This window comes from Anoplopoma fimbria, chromosome 1 (genome assembly GCF_027596085.1).
Source record: "Anoplopoma fimbria isolate UVic2021 breed Golden Eagle Sablefish chromosome 1, Afim_UVic_2022, whole genome shotgun sequence".
Classification (NCBI taxonomy): Eukaryota; Metazoa; Chordata; class Actinopteri; order Perciformes; family Anoplopomatidae; genus Anoplopoma; species Anoplopoma fimbria.
In genome coordinates this window covers 6,307,353-6,328,924 of record NC_072449.1, presented here as the reverse complement: position 1 = coordinate 6,328,924, position 21,572 = coordinate 6,307,353, and the positions used below count along the sequence as shown (strand labels likewise).

At 41.6% G+C, this 21,572-nt stretch overlaps 1 protein-coding gene across 2 annotated transcripts in view; it reads left to right on the top strand.

Moving 5' to 3' along the window:
- The window catches only part of igsf11 (immunoglobulin superfamily member 11), a 96,401-nt gene that overhangs the window by 61,805 nt on the left and 13,024 nt on the right, over positions 1-21,572 (top strand). For both annotated transcript variants that reach the window (XM_054602596.1, XM_054602589.1), the window contains exon 4: positions 19,903-20,066. In XM_054602596.1, coding sequence (XP_054458571.1) covers positions 19,903-20,066 — 164 coding nt within the window. The remainder of the gene's footprint in view (positions 1-19,902; positions 20,067-21,572) is intronic.

Sequence of the window (21,572 nt, the reverse complement as noted above, 5' to 3'; positions counted from 1 at the left end):
ATGTTGGGAAATCCTCTGGAGGTTTTTGGAGTAAAAGCGCAGAAAGCTTGAGATGGACTGCTATGTGATAGTTTTATGAGCAGCAGTGACTCAGGAGAGATTTTGCTTAAAAAATGCACGTAAATGTTTGACTTTCCTGACAACATCACTCATGCTTTCACTCTGAGAGGAACTAATGGTGACCCATGTATTCATTTTTTATTCTCTAGTCGTGAGTAGAAAAAGAAAAATCCACTGGGGATGATCTCTGTGAAGTGCAATGAGACGCTCGAGTACATATTCTGCAACGTACAAAAAGTATCCTGAGGATTTGCCTCTTGCTCTTTGTATCAGATCGTCTCAGAGAACAGTGCAACACCAGATCGGTGTTGCATGATGAACTTAATCCCCTTTATCCATATGCTGTAAGGCTGCAGCATGAAACTATAGATTCTCCTTTACATCTGTTTCAGCCCGTAGCTTCTGTGTGACCAAATGCAGAGCACAGTGCAACGTATCATTGATTTATATAAATGAGACTATGCATGCAATATTTACTGAATCCTTCAGAGTTTATTCTGGAAAATCACTGTGGGTTAGGGTTAGGGTTAAGGTATATCATTTGAGGATACAATATTTATGGTACCGTTAACTTATCAATTTATGTCTTATCATTAATCAAACACAAAATATTACCAAGCTCTCATCATCTTTAAATCTATTAATGTGAATGACTGAGATGTAAAAAAAAAAAGGGAACAAATATTCAGTGCTCTCAAAGATCTCAACGGGATCCATAAAACACATCTTCCATCGCAGTGGATAATATTTTCCACATCCATGTACTTTGACTAAGAAAGGTCAGAAGACTCTATTAACTTCAGTTTGTTTGTTTGTTGTGTGTGTGCCTCCTCTATCACCAGGAGGCAGGAGGTTTATTAGAGCAGCTGGAGTCTGAACGCCCTCTGATGTGGCACTAAACTTTAAATTACAGACTTTCCTGGCTAAATGTTCTCTCTGTCTCTCTTTCTTTCTCTCTCTCTCTCCCTCTCTCCGTGTGTGTGTGTGTGTGTTTTAAGTTGAGAGGTCAAGTATGATGAAACCCATGTGAGCACTAACCCGCATATATGTGTCATTCCACTGTAATCTATATCTGTGTTTCTGAAACGCTGGTGTGTGTGTGTGTGTGTGTGTGTGTGTGTGTGTGTGTGTGTGTGTGTGTGTGTGTGTGTGTGTGTGTGTGTGTGTGTGTGTGTGTGTGTGTGTGTGTGTGTGTGTGTGTGTGTGTGTGTGTGTGTGTGTGTGTTCCTCCCACATGGTCCAGGTGGCACAAGGAGGCATCCCTTCCGGCTTCCACTTTCTTAACACGCATACACAATGAGACACACAAGCTCAGTCCGGTGGATGACTGCACGTTTCTACGGATGATTAGATTACGTAAGAAAACACTGCAGAGCCCTAATAGTTGGTAAACCCAGATTACGCAGGATTATCATCCCTTTTGCTCCGCCTCTGTTCTCCCCTATGTGTATGAGTGGTTTTGTGTGTGTGTGTCGGTGTACAGGGTAGAGTGGATGACGAGGGAAGAAACGGGAGAGGAAGGGCGGGGGGGGGAAAGGGGCAATGTGGGTGGGGTGGGCGGGTTGGGGGGGGGTTGAATGATGCCACAAACACCAGAGCCAGATGGGACAGAACCCCTAAGCAGCTTAGATTCACAGTAATCACGCAGGCTAAGTTGCCATCAGTGGTGCACGTTTGTGTGTGTGTGTGTGTGTGTGTGTGTGTGTGTGTGTGTGTGTGTGTGTGTGTGTGTGTGTGTGTGTGTGTGTGTGTTGCATGCATGTAGACGTGCGTCTTTGCATTCCTAGTGTATCCCATGCATTCAACTTGGGGCCACGCAGACGTATGCCCGTGCACAAACGCTGACATCAGAGAATGTGAGAGAAGAGAGTGGATAAGAGATGGAGCAAACATTCTCATGCAATCAAGATATTAGAGGAGACGGCGAGGGAGTGGGAGAGAGCGAAGCTGCAAGTGGAGAGAGTGTGCTGGTGGTGTAGGAAGAGATGATGGAGACAAGCAGGTCAAAAAAGGTGGCGTTATTTCCTTCTCGTGCCAATGAGATATTAAAGACACACTGTTGTGAGAAATGACACTGTGTGTGTCACGCTACACGGATATCGGCCTCCGGGGATCAGGAATCAATAAACCTCTGTCAATAGCAATCAGCTTTGAAATTCTGCTTAAAATTGATCACGTGGGGTCAAAAAAGCAAATTAATATCCGCAGATTTCCTATGCATTACCCAGAAGTCTGGGGGCAAACGTGATAATACAGCGAGCGGCTTTAAAATATGCATATGTTTGATACATATGCACATAAAGAGCACTCATAGCTTTTTCAAAGTAACTCTGTTGTGTTCTTCATCGCTCAGTGAGTGAGGAGATGGCGTTAAACTATGAAAAAAGCAAACTGTAAAACCCAGGAGAGAAGCTTGCATGAATGTATTTACCTACATGAATATTCAATTATGGGGCTGCGGCACTTCACAAAGGGAAGTAATCACTGATTTATTTATTAGTGTTTTTGACATGCTATGCAATTATGCTTCTGCAGGCAGGCTGTTTGGCTGCCCAAAGCTGTGTGTGTGTGTGTGTGTGTGTTTGTGTTTGTGTGTGGTGCTGGTTAGGTCTAATATTGATTTAAATGGATCAATAGTGATGATTGTTCTACTGCAGGCCCTAATAACAGTGTTCAATGAATGATGGTTAAGTGATATGCTGTTTGAAATTACTCAGTGTTTCATGTTTTAGCACCAAACCTCTCCAAAGAAATCAGTCGTAGTTAATTTGTGAGCTCCTTTGTTCCAATGATCTCATTTAAATGCGAAAATCAGATGCCGCTCTCGCTCTCGCTCTCCAACTCTCACATCACCTTACTTTTTGTTCACCGCATCCCCCTCTTCACTCTCGCCCCTCTCTCAAGAGACGAAAGAGATGACAGCTAGCCCCACTCTCCGCTCATTGAACATTCAGCTTAGCTTTTGATGGAATTAATTTGAATGTAAATGATGCTCTGATGGAAAAAGCTTTCATTGGCCCCAGCACAACAATTTCACACAGCGATACCACCCTCACTATCCCCTGATGTCTGAGTGGTCCACAGAGAGGGAGAGGAAAAACAGTAAAGCACTGCTACAATATGGGGCTTTCTCTGGAGCCATTAACAGCAGCAGGACATAATAAAATTACATCGTCAGTGGATTTAGTCAATGATTTGATCAATAACTGTCTTAATTCTTAATTTCTTGTTTTGACTACACGCCAATGTGGTCATTTGTCTCGGTATGGCTCTTAAGGGAGGGGGTGGGACAATCAACGCTGCGTATTTGTGGGCAATTTAAACATTTAGATCTGACTCTTAAGGGAAATGTACAATTTAACACAAATGAGACCAGAAAGTAACGAGACAAGGAATACGATTGAAAAGGCAAAAGCAAAATGGAATAACAGGAGTGCAGTAAACAAGAAATAATGCCTCATTACATAATAAATGACTTCTTATGAGTGGAGGTTGACTTTCTGTCTGTATTCAAACAGAACTAATGAAAGAAGAATTGCAGCGATCTGTTCAAAATGTAGGAAAACAAGTACTCAATGCAGGACAGGTCTCTGAATAAATGATTGTGCAGATGGAGATACTCGCCCACAAGTGTGTCCTCAATTCTAAAATGCAGAAGCACCTGTCTGCGTGTACAAAAAAAATAAAAAGAAGCATTTTTATTTGTTTATTCTATTTCAACAATTCAAAAGAAATGACAAACAGCATCTGAAACAATCTCAGGATGGGTGTACGTGGACATAAAGTCCATGCATGTTACATGGCGTGCACCTCACCAAGGGGAACTTTTAGAAGAGCCCCTTGATTTTTTCCCCCCTGCATTATGGAGTTCCTCTGTTTTTATTAATGTAGTGTAAGTGGGGAACCATGTTGGTCTCATTTTTGGAAAATAGAAAGGTGACCACAAAATACCTTCTTTCTTACATGATTCTTCCTCTCCTGTTCCTCTCTTCCTTCAATCATCTTCATGTCATGTCATTGTTTATCCTCCCACCTTTATCCATCTGCTACAAATACTAATAAAACAACCAATACAATTAACATAATGTCACTGTCCAGGTAAATTGAAGGATTAACTCTACCTTTTTGGGATGTGGAATTTCTCTCACTTCTTAAGGTAAATAACACATTAAAACATGGGAATTAAAAACAAGATAACATTTTGGATATACATGGTTTTCACAGGACAAGACACAGTTGCTAGTTTAAATATAAGGTACAAAATAATTGAAAATACTATGTCAAACATGTGTCAAAAGAAAGGTTGAGGGGGAAAGAAGAGATTGCATGCAAAAAATAATACATCCATGCATTGATCCACTTCTCAGTCTATGTTAGACCCATTAATGTCCTATAGATCCACAATTTATATTTGCCAACATCAACACTTGACCCCTCTCCCACTAATCACTGTGTTTTATCGGCAACCCCTGCCTCCCTCATGTTCAGAGGTCTGACATGGCCACATTCACCATTCCAGGTCTTTTTACCTCCACCATTGATTTCCAGTATCCTCCCAATGTGAGCATTCAACCCGCTCACCCCGAGCCTCATACATCACCCGACATTAAGGCTTCGGCTTTCATACCTCTGCCCTTATATCACCATATCCCTTACAGCCAGCTCTGCCTTTACGGCTTCCTCAGCCCCTCCGATTTCAAACTGATGCCTCTCCGAATTGCCACTTATCCTCCCTTGTGAGGAAGACATCTTTTTTGAAGCCATTTCTTAGGATTTTTAAAGATTTATCAGCCTTTTCAATGATGCGAGCATCCGCCTTCAGTGAATCCTCCTCTTTCAACTATATGGACGCGTGAATCAGTCAAGATGTCACTTTGATGCTTCGTAAATCCTGCTCCCCTTCTTTTGACTCCCCTTATAGAGGTATAAGAATCTCATATCTTTTGGAAATCATATGCGTTCACTGTTCTCTCCGGGGCTCTTTGCGACAGGAATAGACTGATGAAGTGTGTGACTGCCTCCACAGTAATTACGTGATGAATGCGTTCATTCTGTGTGTAACCCCGAGCGGTGAATAGCTCAACTGATTATTGAGGGGTGTGTTCTTTGCGTGTGTGTGTGTGTGTGTGTGTGTGTGTGTGTGTGTGTGTGTGTGTGTGTGTGCGCATGAGAATAGATAGGCTCCAACAAAGAATCTCAAAGAAAGAGGACAGCGTGCGTGTTATTAACTCTGCCCGTCTCAGCTGGACTTGTACCCAAATCTGATGTATCAAAAAATTGTTAATAACCTCCTGGAATTCCTCGTAAGAGTCTTGTTATCCAAAAGGCGGGCCATTTAGTGGCTTACCTTACCATCTGTGTCATTTTAAACACATTCAGAAATATTGAGCCAGCTGCCAGTCCGCATCGTTTCTCTCTGCTTTGAGTGAAACGTTAAAGGCCTACACATGAAGCCTTCAGCATTTTAAACCCCCTTAGATGGATGTTAAGCTCCATTAATAATACCGCAGTCTTGCCGTCCAGCTCATATGGATTTTCCTTCATAGACGGGGTAAAGCGTGAGTGACAGAGTTTTAGAGTCAGGCCTGTTGAGAGTGAAAGATGGATCATAGAAAGATAATGTACAATGGCTCCTATAGACCCAGAATAGATCAAAATGATTATAAGCGTCCAAGGGCTGGACTTTAGCAATCATATCTGTGTTGTATTTGGAAGACGTAACACATAGAAAGCACAAAGAATGCTGGGTAGTAGGGTTTTAGTCTCAGATCCATTATCCAAAGTGTAACCATACAGCATTTATAAACAGTGGTGGAAGGTAACAAAGTACATTTACTAAGGCCCAGTACTTAATTGTGTTCTGAGATGCTTGTTCTTTACTCAAATATTTTAATTGCTACTTTACAGTACGGAGTGGCCATGGGTCTCGAGATAAAGGTAATAATTAACAATTTGAAGAATTGGCAGTTTGATCCCCGGCAACGTCTGTCCATGTGCTGTCCAAATGTTCAGGCCAGCACAACACGTTGGTGTTTGCTTTGCATAGAAGCATTATATTAATGAGAATAACCCAATTCTACTGCATTTTCTCCCCTACATTTACTATATTTTACAGCTCCAGTTACTTATTATTTTTTGGTTCAAATTATACAAACATATAATTCACTTATAAAATATGATAATATGATGACAAATTACCCCCTGTTGAGTTGTCACAAACATGGAAGTGAGCTATAGATCCCAAAACAAAGTATATTGTACCATGCTATAAACAAGTTTGTTTCTTCTGTAAATTTGGTTATTTTAACATGGGGGACTATCGGGAATGAAACTTTTGAAGCCAGCCTCAGGTGGCTATTTGAAGAACTGCAGTTTTTTTTTTTTTCACATCTGCTTTAGCTTCATTTCTAAGCTCTGAGCTTGCTTCTTGATATCACCAAACATCAAATTTATTAAATTACTTTAGAAGTAATGTGAAGTATTTGCCCCACAGTTAACCTAGGCTCTTTTGGGGCCACTCAGGGTTTGGGGGCAGTTTACCGCTTTGCAATAAACACTATAGAGACCCTTGCATTTGTAATGAGAGTATTTTACACTTATGTATTGCTACTTTTACTTAAGTAAAGGATCTGAATACTTCTCCCACCACTGGCAATATATCAAGACTCTCATATTGTTTATATACAAGACCCACATCACCACAGTTGCATACGAACATGGACACACACACACACACACACACACACACACACACACACACACACACACACACACACACACACACACACACACACACACACACACACTGACACTGAATCCGCCTCTGAGGCTCCCAACCAGCTCACTGGCTGTCAGTCAGGCCTCGAGGAGTCTCAGTGGACGCTTGCACACACAAAGACATGCAGAAATGATCAATTGGCTCGCGTTTATCGAGCAACATATCTCCCCCCTCCCTACCTCCCTCCCTCCCTCCCTCCCTCACTCCCGCACCTCCAGCACAATATCACCCCCCTATGCCAACCACAAAGTCTCTGACCTGCCCCTCGACAGCAGATGCACTGAAGGTATTGATTTCCTCATATTAAGTCAGCCTTCGTGAAAAAGCCCCAGGCAGCAGAGGGGAAGAGAGAAGAGAGAAGAGGAGGGAATGGAGAGCAAGAAGGGAGCTGGAGGAGATAAAGAGAAGATGAGGAGGAGGGCGTGAAGGAGTGTAGTGCAACGCCTGGTGCCTCTGATACTATAAACATGCTCAAAAGATTCACATGATAGGTAGAAGTGAGGCGTAAACTTCAGGGTGTCCAGGCGTTTGAAATGAAATGATAAAAATGAATAGCTTGAATTGTTATGCGTGATATGGTGTGATATGTATGATTCAGATGCTCTTCTGAGGAGATGGGGGATGGTCGTTTCCAAGCGTTGTTAAGCTTACAGTATGGACGCTACCTTGATGATTAATGTTCAGCACAGACGGATATGGATTTTTTTTTGCCATTTTGCCCACTTATTTTAGCTCCATATCTCCACTGGCCTATGATTATCAGTCCCTTGGGACATGAAGAGTGTAGCCATGTGTCTTCTTTTTGATACACATGGAGTCACCAGCTGCTTCTTTTTAGCTTGTCAGCAGGAAGCCAGATAGAAGGCTGTAATGTATGCTTTAATATACGGAAAACCTTGTACGTTGTACTTTGGTCCTATTTCGCTCAGTTGCAACACTACCAACAGGTGACATCATTGCTCTATGGTAAAAAATACCTTAATCCTCATGGAGACTGCAACACTGCAGGACAGGTAATAGAACATTAATACATTAATGTAGCTTTCTGTCCATGTTGCGTTTATGCTTGGACCTTTAACACGTTATCGAATCACATGCCCATATTGCTGTGAAGTAAAAGGTTAATTGCTCTTGAAAGAAGTTTTGCTGTGTGTAAGAAAGTTTCTGTTGGATTTGATGGCTGTCAGAGGCAGGTGAGTGATACTCTATGGGTTTATTTATAACTGACTTTATTGCAGGCCTTTTCAGTGTGTAGTACAATAATTAAACTACAAGCCTTTAGCCTCCTTATGAAGTCTACAGGGGCTTTACTGTCGAAGCATCACTATAAAAACAAAAAATGTTCCTAGATCTTTAGAATCTCACAGTCCCCCTTGTCCTTCAGGTATTGATTTCAAACTAATTGATTTTGGGTTATGTGTTTGTTTTACTCTGCAGTTTGTCCAGTGTGTGTTGACAGTGTTCATAAGTGTTAATTCTCTCTCCCCACTGTAAGTGCATCTCTTATGCAGGTTAAAAGATGACTTACCACCATCTCAAAATTATACTGTAACACCTTTTTCTCCTTCACTATATCAAGTCAGGTAAAGACTTTGGTTAAGAATGGCTAAGATGTAGGCAGTTTTGTAATAGGTATATCACCTGGGCCTGGTGTCGTCATGTTGGGCTGTTTAAAACAGTAATGTGTTTGGAGGCGGAGTGGATCTGTCCTAATGGGAAGCACGTGCAGCTCCTCACTCGTCAGCTGTTACTCTCTTCTGCCTTCCTTCCCTCGCGCTGTCTCTCACACGCCTTTTTTCTCCGTCATGCACGCACTCTCATTTTCACCCATTTTCTCTTTTCATTGCAAACTCTCTCTTTGTGGAGGAGGAATAGGAGGCGTGTATGCCAGCCATATGGCAGTGCCAGGGGCGTCCGGAGCAGATGTGCTCGGCATTGGGGCTCTGCTTCGTCAAGCACATGCATAGACACACACACAGACAAAGACGCGCACACACACACACACACACACACACACACACACACACACACACACACACACACACACACACACACACACACACACACACACACACACACACAGGCTTTATGAAGCGCCTGTTACCAAGGAAGAGGTCACTGACTGACAGCAGCATTATCTAACTCCCAAAGTGGAGGCACACTGGCTGTAGGAGCAACAAAAACTGACAGTGAGCAACCTCTGAGTCCTCAAAGGGACTTTGGATTAACGCCATTGAGTGCCTCCATCTAAATGTTATTCAGCAAAATAGGTACTGTGTTTCTGGCTAAATGCTGTAAATAACACATCAATTTTGCAACATAATTTGAAGAGTATTGAACCATATGTGTATGGAAACAAACTCCAATGCCAGGAAACTAGAAACCTTTGCACAATTTAATGCAATCCAAGCTCAGTGCTGCAAAAAAACAATACTTTTGTGACGCTTGAGCGCCAACAGAATATCAGTTTCGACTAGAACGATAACTAAACGTCTGTTTTTTACTGAGTTTTTACGTCTGAATGTAATGACAGCTGGTCAGAAGCTCAAAAAGTTGCCTTTGACAGATCAGAGCGGAAGGAAACTTCTCTTCAGTGATCACAGTTTGGTGCTTTTGACTTCCTGCTTCCTTTGCTGTCTGGGAAAGAGCCGTTGCCTTAAGAGCGCCGACTCAGCATGTTTGTGTTGATTTTTATTTTTTTCTCGAGCTGTTTTTTTTGCTGAATAGTAGGAAGAACGATGGAGGTGTGTGTATGTGCGTGTCTTTGTGTATGTGTGTGCGTGTGTTACAGTAAAGTAAAGTTTTCTCCGAATGAAATGGGATGTAAATTTGACCAGTGTGCAGAATGAGAATATAGGCTGGTTTTCCAGTGTTTGCTGAGCAAGCGTTTGACCTACATCAGACATCCAAAGAGCAGAATTAGTTAGAAAGCATCAACCATGCTGGTCAACACCTACTGTAGGCACAGGCACACATCAAAGGGTTAGTTCAAAAAAAGGACAAAACTCCCTACATAGAAGCACTTTTTATGAGTTTTCCCCAAATGACTGCAGAAATGTACCTCGGTTTTGTATTTACATCTGATTATTCAGAGTCTAACAGAGCAGGTTGTGAAATAAATCAAAGAAAAGAATAAGGTAATTATAAAACAGTAATGACTGACTGATGTTTGAAGTTCATATGATCATTTCCATTTGGGATTGGACACAACATTGTATTCCCAATTTATGTTTGTTTTTTCCTGTAACAGAGTGTAGTAAACTCATTTGGGGATGCAATAACTTGGATAGAAGGAGGCTTTAATATTGCCAGTCATGTAATAAGATAACATATTATTATGAGTTCTCATATGACTTCCCGTGTGTATTTGTATTGATGCACAATTCAAAAGGGCTTCTTTACAGAAAACTGGAAAATCACAGATGGCTGCGAAGATCTGTAAATATTGTCACTAAATGACACAGGGGAGAAAACAAACCGATTTTTTAAATTAGATTAAAATGAGTTTGTTAAGGGAATCGATATCTGTTGTTTCTTTTCTAAATAACAACATGCACCACTTGCTGGTCTTATGTCATTGCGGAGTCAGCTGAGAGCAGCTGTTGGCAAGGAGATCACTAACCTTTTTGACACTAGGGTGGAAAGGTTCAGGGCAAGTGTCTGTGTGTGTGGGTGCGAGTGTGTGTGTGTGCGCAAGACAGCTGGTGAAGTGCAGTCAATGAGTTGTCAGTCCCAAATATAGCTCAATTTTGACAAGACCGATCTTGCATATAGAGTGTGTATGTGTGTAATAATAGATTTTAGGTCTCTGTTTGTTTTTGGAGGAAGTCAACAAACAACATGAAGGAAGAAGAGAAAAGAAAGGGAAGGAAAGCAGGTCAGGAAGGACACTATCTTGACAAAATGAGAAAAAAAAAGCATTTCGCTGTGAGAGATGTTGAAGGAAGAAGTAGACGTAACTCCTGTGGGGAAATCTGGACCTACTGGTCTCTGCAGTCTTCCCACTGACTCCATCCTGTCTGACTGACTGACATCCTGCTGTCTTCATTAAACAAACTCTGATTCAGGACCGGTCAGACACAAAAAGTTCAAAGCCTTTTCAAGGGAAAACATGATTCATTTTTTTCTTTTTTACTAATAACACCGCATTAATGTCCTGATAAATAATTTTTATAGAAGCTAAACATGTTTGTTGACATTGTTTTAGGCAATAAATGTATTGGTGCACTTTTCTTTTCTAATTTTTAAAAGTCTTACTGTGTATTTTCTTTTGTTTAACAAGCTCCCATTACCTGCCGTACCTTGACTGTATTTGCTGCTCCTTGTTATATAGTTGTCTCAAAAATAAAACACATTTACTGTAATAATTTTATATAAAATACAGGTACTGTTCAACCAGGCCCACAGAACCATGATGCAATCAGTTCAGTCACAGTATGAAGGCTGACAACACCACCATGTGATGCAGGGTGTTGAGAAAAACAGAGAGAATCACTCTCAGCCAAACTTACAAGGCTACAGAAGGGTACAAAAGAAAAATCTAAACAAATGATGTCAGAAAAGTATATTTTTATTACTCTGTTAGGCTCTCTTTCTTTTTACTTAATATGTATTATTAAATAAATATTCATCAAATTATTCTTAACCGTTCAAACTGTCTGAAATCAGATGGTACAAGACTTTGCCTCTCCACGGCCCTCTCTGCTTTCCTCTGATAATACACACAATTGGCACTGAGTTGAGCGGGAGTTCATCCTGAAGGTGAGCCACACAGGGACTCAAACAAACGATAAATCATTTAGGGCCCCTTATTGCTGGAGAACCGCGCTGACCGAATCACCTGCAGAAGCGTTGCTGCTCCCAGGAGGCCCTGCCAGTGTTGGCGGGCTTAAAATCACTGTCTTCATTTTGAGAGCTACTGTAGTGAAAGAGAGGAAGAAAGAATGAGAGAGAAACAAAGAGAGGGGAGATTTAACCGGGCAAAATGAGTGGGGAAAGTTCCTAAATATAGGAACAAAGAATAGTTTGACAATTAAGTGAGAGAGCAATCTCTGCATACAAGCCAATTACTAACTAAGGGCCAACAGACAGGGTTACCTTAGGCTAAATGCTGGTTCCAGGAATAGTCCTCTAGTATTATCTGCTGAGGCTCTGGCTGGCTGACTGAGAAGCTTAGACTGTATTTGCCTTAACCTTTGTCGTGCAGACAGTGGAGAGAGTGCAGTAGACCGGCCTCACCTGGTGAAGTGTAGCACAGAGAGGGAAACATTTCTGCTTTTCCACAGCAGCACAACAGTTTTAGGATCCAGTGGTTTCACTGAAACATCTGCAGAAAACTTGATGATACTTTTGTTATAGTTTTATGGGACATTTCAGAATCAGAATCAGCTTTATTGGCCATATATGCGTATGGATACAAGGAATTTGACTCTGGTTTATTTTGCTCACTAGTACACAGAAGCAGAAAAATAAACCAATTAAAGGAAATCCAAGAAGATAAAAAAAGATAAACATGTAACTATTATGTTCACATGAAATATAAAATGCAAAAGTATATATATGAACATAAAAACACAAAAAACAATGAAATGTAGATAAAAGTGCAATGATGAGTTTCCATTTCCAAACCAGTCTACATGGTGGTTTATTTGATCAATTAAAAAAACAAATGCAATTTATGCAATTATTTAAAAAAATTAAACTAAGGTATTTAGTCTTGGGAGTACTGCAATTTCTTTTTTCTAATTTTACTACCTGTTCCTACATACCAGACAGGAGAAACACTTTGCAGCTCCATTCGGATATCTTTGGCAGAACCAGGCCGTTGTCACCCACTTAAAAGGGACTTGAGGATGGCAGCTGCCAGAAAAAGCAAAACAAAACCCTATGCCAATCATGTCATCTTACTGGCAGATCAGTATGCTTGCCAGGATGTTAGATTTACGTGCAGACACTGTGTCAGGTTTGCCAAACATGCAAGTCTGACAGGGAATGGAGTTACTACACACAGAGACGCTATGAAGGCTACAAGGTGGCTGGTGGCTGACATGAGAAGAGTCTGTTTCTTTGGGGAAATCCAGGTCTTGTTCCTCAGCTGTCATTTGAAACAACATGCCGAGCAACGTGTGCTGGCAATTTGCAAACAGCATGTTTTTCTCTTGCTGTATGAGCAAGCGTGGGAGCGATGTTTTTGATTAGAGCTGTATATTTGCGATTAGTGTACTCCACTGAAGTTGGTACTTGATGTTTTTTGGGCAGTGTGTGTGTGTGTATGTGTGTGTGTAGATGTGTCCAGGGCTGCATGTGCAGAGCCATCTGCTTGCTGCTTTAGCAGTAGTCTTCCAATGCCCGGGCTTATCTGTGCACGAGGGCAGTGGCCTACTTTAACCTTCTGCTCGCTCAGTGCACACAGACGAGCACACTAGTTTGGTTGATCACCCGTTAGCTTGTTCACAGGAAGTCTTTGCCATTTACCATTTGCATAAGCAATCAGCCTTCAGATGGTTATTTAAAAAAGTGAAATATTCCTTATTTCTTAAGTAATATTTACCTCTCCATTTTATTTGTAATTCATTACACTTCTAACTATGTCACAACATCATATTGAAACAAATATGAAGTATATAGATTGTTGCACCCCTAAATGCCACTAAAGTGGTGTATTTTTCATGGATTCTTTTTAAAAACTTGTAATACTTTGAGAACAGGATGGTAGACTGATCATGTACGCTGATACCAGAGAAACAGACACAAACCTACAGCAGTCAGCTTCAGCGACTCAGACAAGCCGTGTCACGAGGAGTAAGTGGGGACGTTCTGCTACTCATGTGATGTCTGCTTGTCTGTGCACAACATGGGACCAGACTAAGTAGTGTGTGGCGCTTGTCATGTGGAATTTGACAAACATCTGGTGGGTTATCATCACAATTCCACAAATGTTCTCTCACTTACAATTTCTTCGAAACATCTGTTGTGCTTCTATCTTTGCAATACATTCCAAAAATAATGGTGAACTTTAGTCCCTTCAAATACAAATGTGACAGACGCTCCATTCATGTGACAGCGAGGCTGTGACCAATGCTCCACGCTGTTGTTTGCATGTGTGCTATGAGGTCTTGTGTTTATAGTAGTAATGCATCAGGAGCGCAGTAAGCCGGGCTAGTCAGACTCCGTACCGTTTAGAGGAGAGTATTAAGCTATGTAGGCTAGTCAGTGGGCCCTGTTAGGGAGTTGGCTCTGGTGGCTAATAGGTCAGCTAGCGGGGGCGGGGCAGGGGATGAGGGGGGAGGATGAGCAAGAGATTTTTAAGGCTCTTTCATTGGGTGAGGGTTTGTCGGAAGGACAGAGGAGGGGAAAAAGGGAGGAGAGGAAAGGAATTGAAGGAAAGGAGGGATTAAATGGGCAAAAGTCATGTGAGCAAAACCTCTGACAGACGTTAAGCTGACATCATCTGAGTTCCCTGTGACCCACCAAAATCCCTCACCCAATGAACGCACCAACATTTTTTTTGTTTGTTTGTAGTCAGTAGATATGCACAACCTTTGAACTAACAGTGCATGCAGGCATAAACTGAAAAGATATTTTCAGCTTTGGATCATGCAGTGTTTCTGTGCAAAGTAAACAGGACCAACATTTGCTTCTTTGTGGAATATGAATGAGGACCTTTTATAATGTGGTCCCTATGGACTAGGGTTACAAACAGGCCTGTCCTAAAGGCTTAGATTGTTTACTGACATGTTACATCCTCTTACGGTCTTATCTAAATCCAATGTTAGTAATAGAGTTATAACTATCAAATGTTGTTTGAGTGGTTATTCAAAAGATTATATGAGATGTAGAATCAAGAACTTGGCAAGTAGATGGGCAGCATAGTCTGCATCAGAAGCTCAAAGGAATTGATTGACATTCTGGAAAATACACTTCCTCTTTTTCTTGTCGAGAATTAGTTGAGAAGATTGATACCACTCACAAGTGTGTACATTAATTATGAAGCCACAGCTAGCTGCCTGTTAGCCTAGCTTAGGACCAAGAACATTCCATCCACCAACACATCTGAAACTCACCAATTAACACTTTGAATCTTGTTTATTTCATTTGCACAACAACTGAAGTGTTGAAAATGACCTTTTTACACTTCCTTTTATGAAAACCCAGTGAGTTTGTGACATTATTTATCACCTCAGCAGTGCTTTGAGCGTGGTGCTTGATGAGTTGCCACTGAGCAGCTGGGTACACAACCGTACCACCTGAGTTTCAGGCGTATGTGTTTGCTCGCTTGTTGGTTCGCCCTGGTGCCTCGCGGGCAGCCGCAACATCACAGGGTCCGCCATACATGAACACAGCTCATCATGAAGCTCCAGGGTCTCATGCTGTAAGAGAATGGGACACTGTGTTTGGGCACAGGTGTCGTTGCACATGAATCCACGTGTGGATGTGGTCATGCTTGCGTTTAATTTCATGCTTTTGCTATTTATTTCTTTCCTCGCAGTTGATTCACTCCTTGTGTGGAGGTTAAAGCACCAAAAGCAAATCGCAAATGGCGCTTGAGTCCAAAGAGAAATTGCAAGAGGATGCATATTAAACATGAAATGTGATCAGAGCGGCCAACTGTCACGCCTGAAGCAGGATATGCAGGATTTTATGCTCGATCTCTTGCTCTTTTCATCTCAATTCTTAAGAGGTCTCGCGCTCGGAGACAACACAGCTGACAAAAAAGGTTGCTATCACGCATGAAGCCGGCTGACTGCCATAATGTTAATGTTGCTTTCTGTTTTTTTAAAATGTGAATACAATGGTTTGTTACAAAAAAATGAGGTTTAAGCTTAAAAAACGGTGGAAGTATTTGACATTCACTGTATGTCACTTTTACATGTGTATTGATGTGCCTTTCTTTAGTCCGACTTTTAGCACCATCATCAATCATCTCACTTAAACAGGTGTATGTATGTGTAGGTGTGTCTCTGTTTGTGTGTGTGCGTCCCGGCCCACCCACTGAAGCCCTGCCAGCGGCTCATCACATCACAGCATCAGGGGCATCTGTTTGAAACTGAAATAAAAGTAGAGGCTATGAATAAAAGAGCTACATGAATAAAAGCGCAGCATGCAAATTACTTGCCAAGCAGGGGTTGTCTGTGTGTGTGAGTGCTGTGTGTGTGTGTGTGTGCGTGTGCGTGTGCATGTGCGGGTGTGTGAGCGAGTGAGAGAGATAGAGGGAGAGATAGTGAGTGTTTGAGTGAGTGAGAGAGTGGAAGTGTTGTATTCACCCTGCATTTGTTCTCCTTCCCATCATAGCTGCACCTTAGCTTGACTGAGTGAGCGCACACACACACACACACACACACACACACACACACACATACACACACAGATTACATGCTCTGTAAGGTGTATGGTTTTCTCATGCATTAATCAACAGCAGTTTTGACACTTGGCTCCTGGATGAGGAGAGAGAGAGCTGTTTTTACGGAGCCACGCTGTTGTTTCACTCCTTCACTTGCTAGCTCTGCCTGGGGTGACTTTATCAATTAGGCCTCTCTGGAAACAGCAGCATCCTCCCTCCTTCATTCTATCCTTCTCAAGTTCACTCCTCCCCTTTTTTCTCTCTGTACCTCCCTGTCTTACTTTTTTTCCCCCTGTCCAATACCGATCAAACTTTCTGCTCACCCGTCAAACCACTTTGTTCCTCACTTGTCTCTTACTCCTCACTAGTTTGATCTTTGTTAATTCCTCCCTCATTCACTTTCCATTAGTTTGGCTGTTAACATCATTTGTAAGTCTTTTTAATAAAATGTCATCCTAAGCTAACAGAATGATGGTAAAAACTTAGAATAAAAATCCCCATATAATAATTATAAATAATCTTATGAGCAAGTGTTTATTTGTCATTATAAATAATGATTGACATGGTCTATTTATTTCAGGAGTAGCTAATTTTTTTCTTATCATGAAATCAAAGCCGAACCTCATTCTTTATATTTTTGTAGATATTTGGTAGATATTTTGTGTATATATATATATATATATATATATATAAATATATATATAAATATATATGTGAAGATTTAAAAAGCAGCTATAGTCAACATATATTTGTAGATTTAAATCATGTCATTCAAAAGTTTTTGTCAAAAAAGGATAAAACTGTTTTGGAAATAAGTCAGTCTTTGACTGGGCCCACGTAAATGTGACAATGCCGCACTTGTCTATCACATATACATAACATAACACTGGGCAGTGGATGGTCTACATCAGGTAGAGCTAGCCTGGTTAGTCTTTTGCTATTTCCTGTCAGTCAGGCTGGTCTTGGTCCTGCTGAGTGCTGGAGGGGGAAAAAAAGAGCAGAAGGGATCAATATGTTTGTTGACAGAAAAATGTCTTGTATGGTAAACCCATTGAGATTGACAGCTTATTTATATCACATACCTCAGCCTGGAGACATAACGATGACCCAGGCAAGAATGGCAAAGACAATTTTAAAAATAGAAGAAAAAAGGCTGAAAAAAATAAAGTACCAGCTACTGTTTCAATCTGTGGCCTGTCTTTGAAAGTGTTTCCTGAAATCAGTACAGTTCTTGTATGACTAGAATAGTAATTAAGACAGCACAGCTATATTCTTTGCAGTACCACAATACCACAAAACACATCATACTGCAGTGAATACATTTTCCATCTTGGTGGCTGTGTTTGACAACGAGACGCTCCCCATTCATCCCTCACATATCAAACCCTTTTAAAGTATTCATTCTGGAAGAGCAGTTGTCTACCGGACATGCTCCAAGAGTATAGCGCTGAAGAGCTGGCACAAAGCTTTGGCAGAAGTGTGCAATAATGAGGCAATGCCAAGTAACGGAGCAGTTAGGTCGGAGAGCTGTCGAGTCGTTCCCGTCTCTGTCTCTTAGATGTGTCCCTGAAGGGCATCCATACATGTTACCGATGACATCCACCGATGAGTTTGAATAATGTGTGCATGGCAGTGGGTGGTATGTCATGTGTGTGTTTCTCTGTTGGAGGGCACATATGTGCACACTGTATGTACAGTATGTTTGTGGGCTTGTTTGTGATTTTGAGTGTGTGTCCGTCTTCTTTGGTCGTGGGAGCTTACAGGCTCTGTGCGCAGAGGTTCCCTAATCTAGTGTTTTGAAATGAGCCCTCCAGCTGTTGTGGGCTTGAGAGACTGCTGCCTTGGAGGAGGCTTAGGGACGATAAGACGCTCTTTCTATCTTCACTCCTCTAGGACCTCCCGTTTTCTTTCTTTATTTCTTTTCTTCAATCTTCCTCTGTCTTTCTCCCTCTCTAAATCCAGGACATTTAATATCTGGCCATAAGAATAAAACAATTTTACTGATCTCCTGCTGCCAATACAATCTCTTATTCCGTTAGGGTCGTAACCTTTTATGTGAACTTCCCCTTCTTTCCAGATAATACTCCAATAAGGACAAAGGTTGACTGTGTGCAGGAAGTGAACATTGGGTACAAAGAGGATTAAAGAAGATCCGAATAGAGTGATGACCACATATTTATTATGTTCATAATGATGGCCCTGTATTATAAATGTCATCAGGGCTAATGGGAGCTCATTGGCTGCATTGTGACTTACAAAGTGCAGACACCGTAGTTCTGCTCAGCTTACAGTCTTATTATTTAAGCAACTGAGTCGTACTGCTGTAAATGATACATAAGGACATTCCAAGTGAAATTTCTTGCATAATGTATAGCGAGTCTTTTTCATGGATATATTTCTTATGAACCGCAACTGAGCGGAGCGGTTTGAGCGCTGCCTATCTCCGCTGTGCCAGCAGTGAGCCTGCGGGGCGTGTTGTGTCTGCCAGCAGAAGGAAAGCGTAGGAAGCTTGCAGGTTTCGGACACACCGAATGGGGAGCAACAGGCAGTCTGTCAGCTAGAATATGATGTGATATCCAAAACCCAAATTCAGCAGAAATGACTCTTAAAGCCTGAAGTTCATAGGAGATGCCATTTTATTTTGCGGCTTAGAAATAATACGACTAACTGGATGTTTGGTGGGTTGTGAGATTTCTATTTTGCTGTTTGATCGATCATTGCCAGCACTTGACATCTGGCTTGACTCCTACGTACCACACAAATGACATGCTGGTGGTTTCTACTATTGGCTTATGGCAAGATCATCATCTTACATTATCACTAACAAGGATGATTCACAGGACATGATCACTTATCTGTAATCATATCAGTGCCATCATCCACCTCACCATGTTTAGATAAGAGTACTTCCCATGGGGCTTTTTGGACATGGATACATGCTTGCGAGGGAGATCTAACTTAATTTAGGCCCTAATGTCTTTAGCTGGTCTAGAAATAGGATGCTGTACGTACATATTTGTCTCTGTGGGTCTGTTATGGCCGACAGCTGAATCCAGATGAGGAAATCCGCCTCTCGGCACCTCAGCTTTAAGTTTGTTGCATGAGACAACAACCTATCATGGTTGTTTGTATTCTGCATTTGCTCAAACAAAAGCAGCAAATGGTATCCGAAATAACCTTTACCATCCCCACTTGTCATGTTCGTTTAGTATGTATTGATACAGGCCGTGTTCCCATAAAGGCTGCAAGAAGCTGTTTTAGGAAATAAATAACTCAAGAGACAGCCTATCGTGTTTCCACATTTAACTGCTGCATATTTCATGTCATCTTTCACAGTGTGGTCTAGATGTTTGTTTAGCTGCTTTCAAAAGAAGAGCTTGGTTCAGAAATCATGTTTGTATTGCTATTTAGATTAAATGGCTGCGGAGAAGGGATGCACAAAGAAATGAAACATTACCTTATATTTCTCTTTGAAATACTTTAAATTCACATGTACGTGGCAGAGGTTCTGCTCATTACTACCAATAGCCTGCAGAAAGAGAATATTACCAATATTGTAAGAAAGATTGTTCAAGATGCATCTGTTTTTATAATAATAATAATTTTATAATTATCTACATTTATATCTGCTTTGCTCCGTTGGTTCTTTTGTTTTACTTGTTTGCTTCTTGCTCCACTTTACTGTGTATCAAGTGTGTGATCACTGCCTCTTTTGTTCCTGCAGTGTGTGTGCGGGCGCTGGATGTGACGGTGTCCCAGAGCAGCGTCCAGGTGGCCCGCGGCCAAGCAGCCGTCCTGCCCTGCTCCTTCACCACCAGCGCTGCCCTCAACAACCTCAACATCATCTGGATGGTGATACCACTGTCCAATGCCAACCAGCCAGAGCAGGTACGGAGGAACATCACTGATGAACCCACTAAATCACAGTGACAGAGCATTCCTCATGAGAATCTTTAGCAAAAAATCCAGCATCCACTGCTGGATGAAAAGGGGGGGTTACAGAGTTCCTAAAATCAATTTGGGGTTTAACTGTGATGAGATATGTATGTAGGTGTTAAACAGCAAAAGAGGGTAAACGTTTACTGACATGTATACTGTACAACTGAGATGCATGTGACTTATTTTCCAATGAAACGTTGCTCCTTCCGCATCATGTGGATGTCCGTGCTGCTTCCCAACGTCAACCTTACAGTCAAAGCAGGTACACATGACTTTATACGTATTAAGGTGTGCTCAGATACAGCGCAAAGAGAACTGATTTTTTTTTGTGGGAGAAATTTGCACAATGCACAGAGAGAGAATGTTTGGTGCTTTTGGGAAATCCAGCGCAGTTACATTAAAGCTATTGCTCTCGTGCATGCCGATTTAAGAAAACCCAAGCTAACGTTATGTATTGGCATGTGTATGCTAAATGTGCAGTGGCCTTTTGTGCAAAATACAGAGTGCTACTACATATTTTTCTCACAACACAAATAGACAAAATCTCTCTTTCCGGTGCATCTGAACGCACCTTTAGGAGGATATTAGTTATGACAAATTACTTTATTAGTAATATAGATGTAGTTGAAAACCTAAGGTGTGTCCATAGATTAGATATCTATTACCTTTTAGTTAAGTATCCCGCAGGGCAGCAATGTCATGTAGCCCTTCTCTACTTTAAAATCAATGTATCAATTGTATGGCAAAGAGCATTCGGAAGCAAATTTTCTGATTTTTGACTTATTGTTGTGAATTTTGTCCCACTGGCTTCTCGCCATTGTCGCTTCCTGGCTTACTACTCTCTGCTTTCTTTTTTTTCTCACCTTCCCTTCCTTCCTCCCTCTCTCGCTCTCTCACTCTCTCACTCTCCCTCTCCCCTTGCGGGACTTCTGTGATTCCATTTGAGTTGTTTAACATGCAGCTGCAGGCCGTACAAGCTCACCTGCCTCCCTCCACTTTGAACCCCGGCGCTGGTCGGCCGTCCAAATAATACAATCATCTTCTGCACTAATTACCTCACACCCACGACAGGCTCTATATCGCAGCTGTTCTCACCACACACACAAACACCGTCACATACACACACACACACACACACACACACACACACACACACACACACACACACACACACACACACACACACACACACACACAAACTGGCAGACAGACTGCTGGTCCAAATGCAGTGCAGATCCACATGGAGGGCTTATATATATTTACTGGCTTCGCACATATACATGCTTGTAGACTGCACAAAAGAAGTGTGAAAACTGTCGTGCATGTTTCCATCCATCCATTAATGCACACATCACAGAGTAATGCCCCCATGTGCACACCTGTGAATAAGATCTTATGGAACTCAAAACAACAGTCACATAAACACGTAGAGGCACTTACTCGTGGATAGATGCA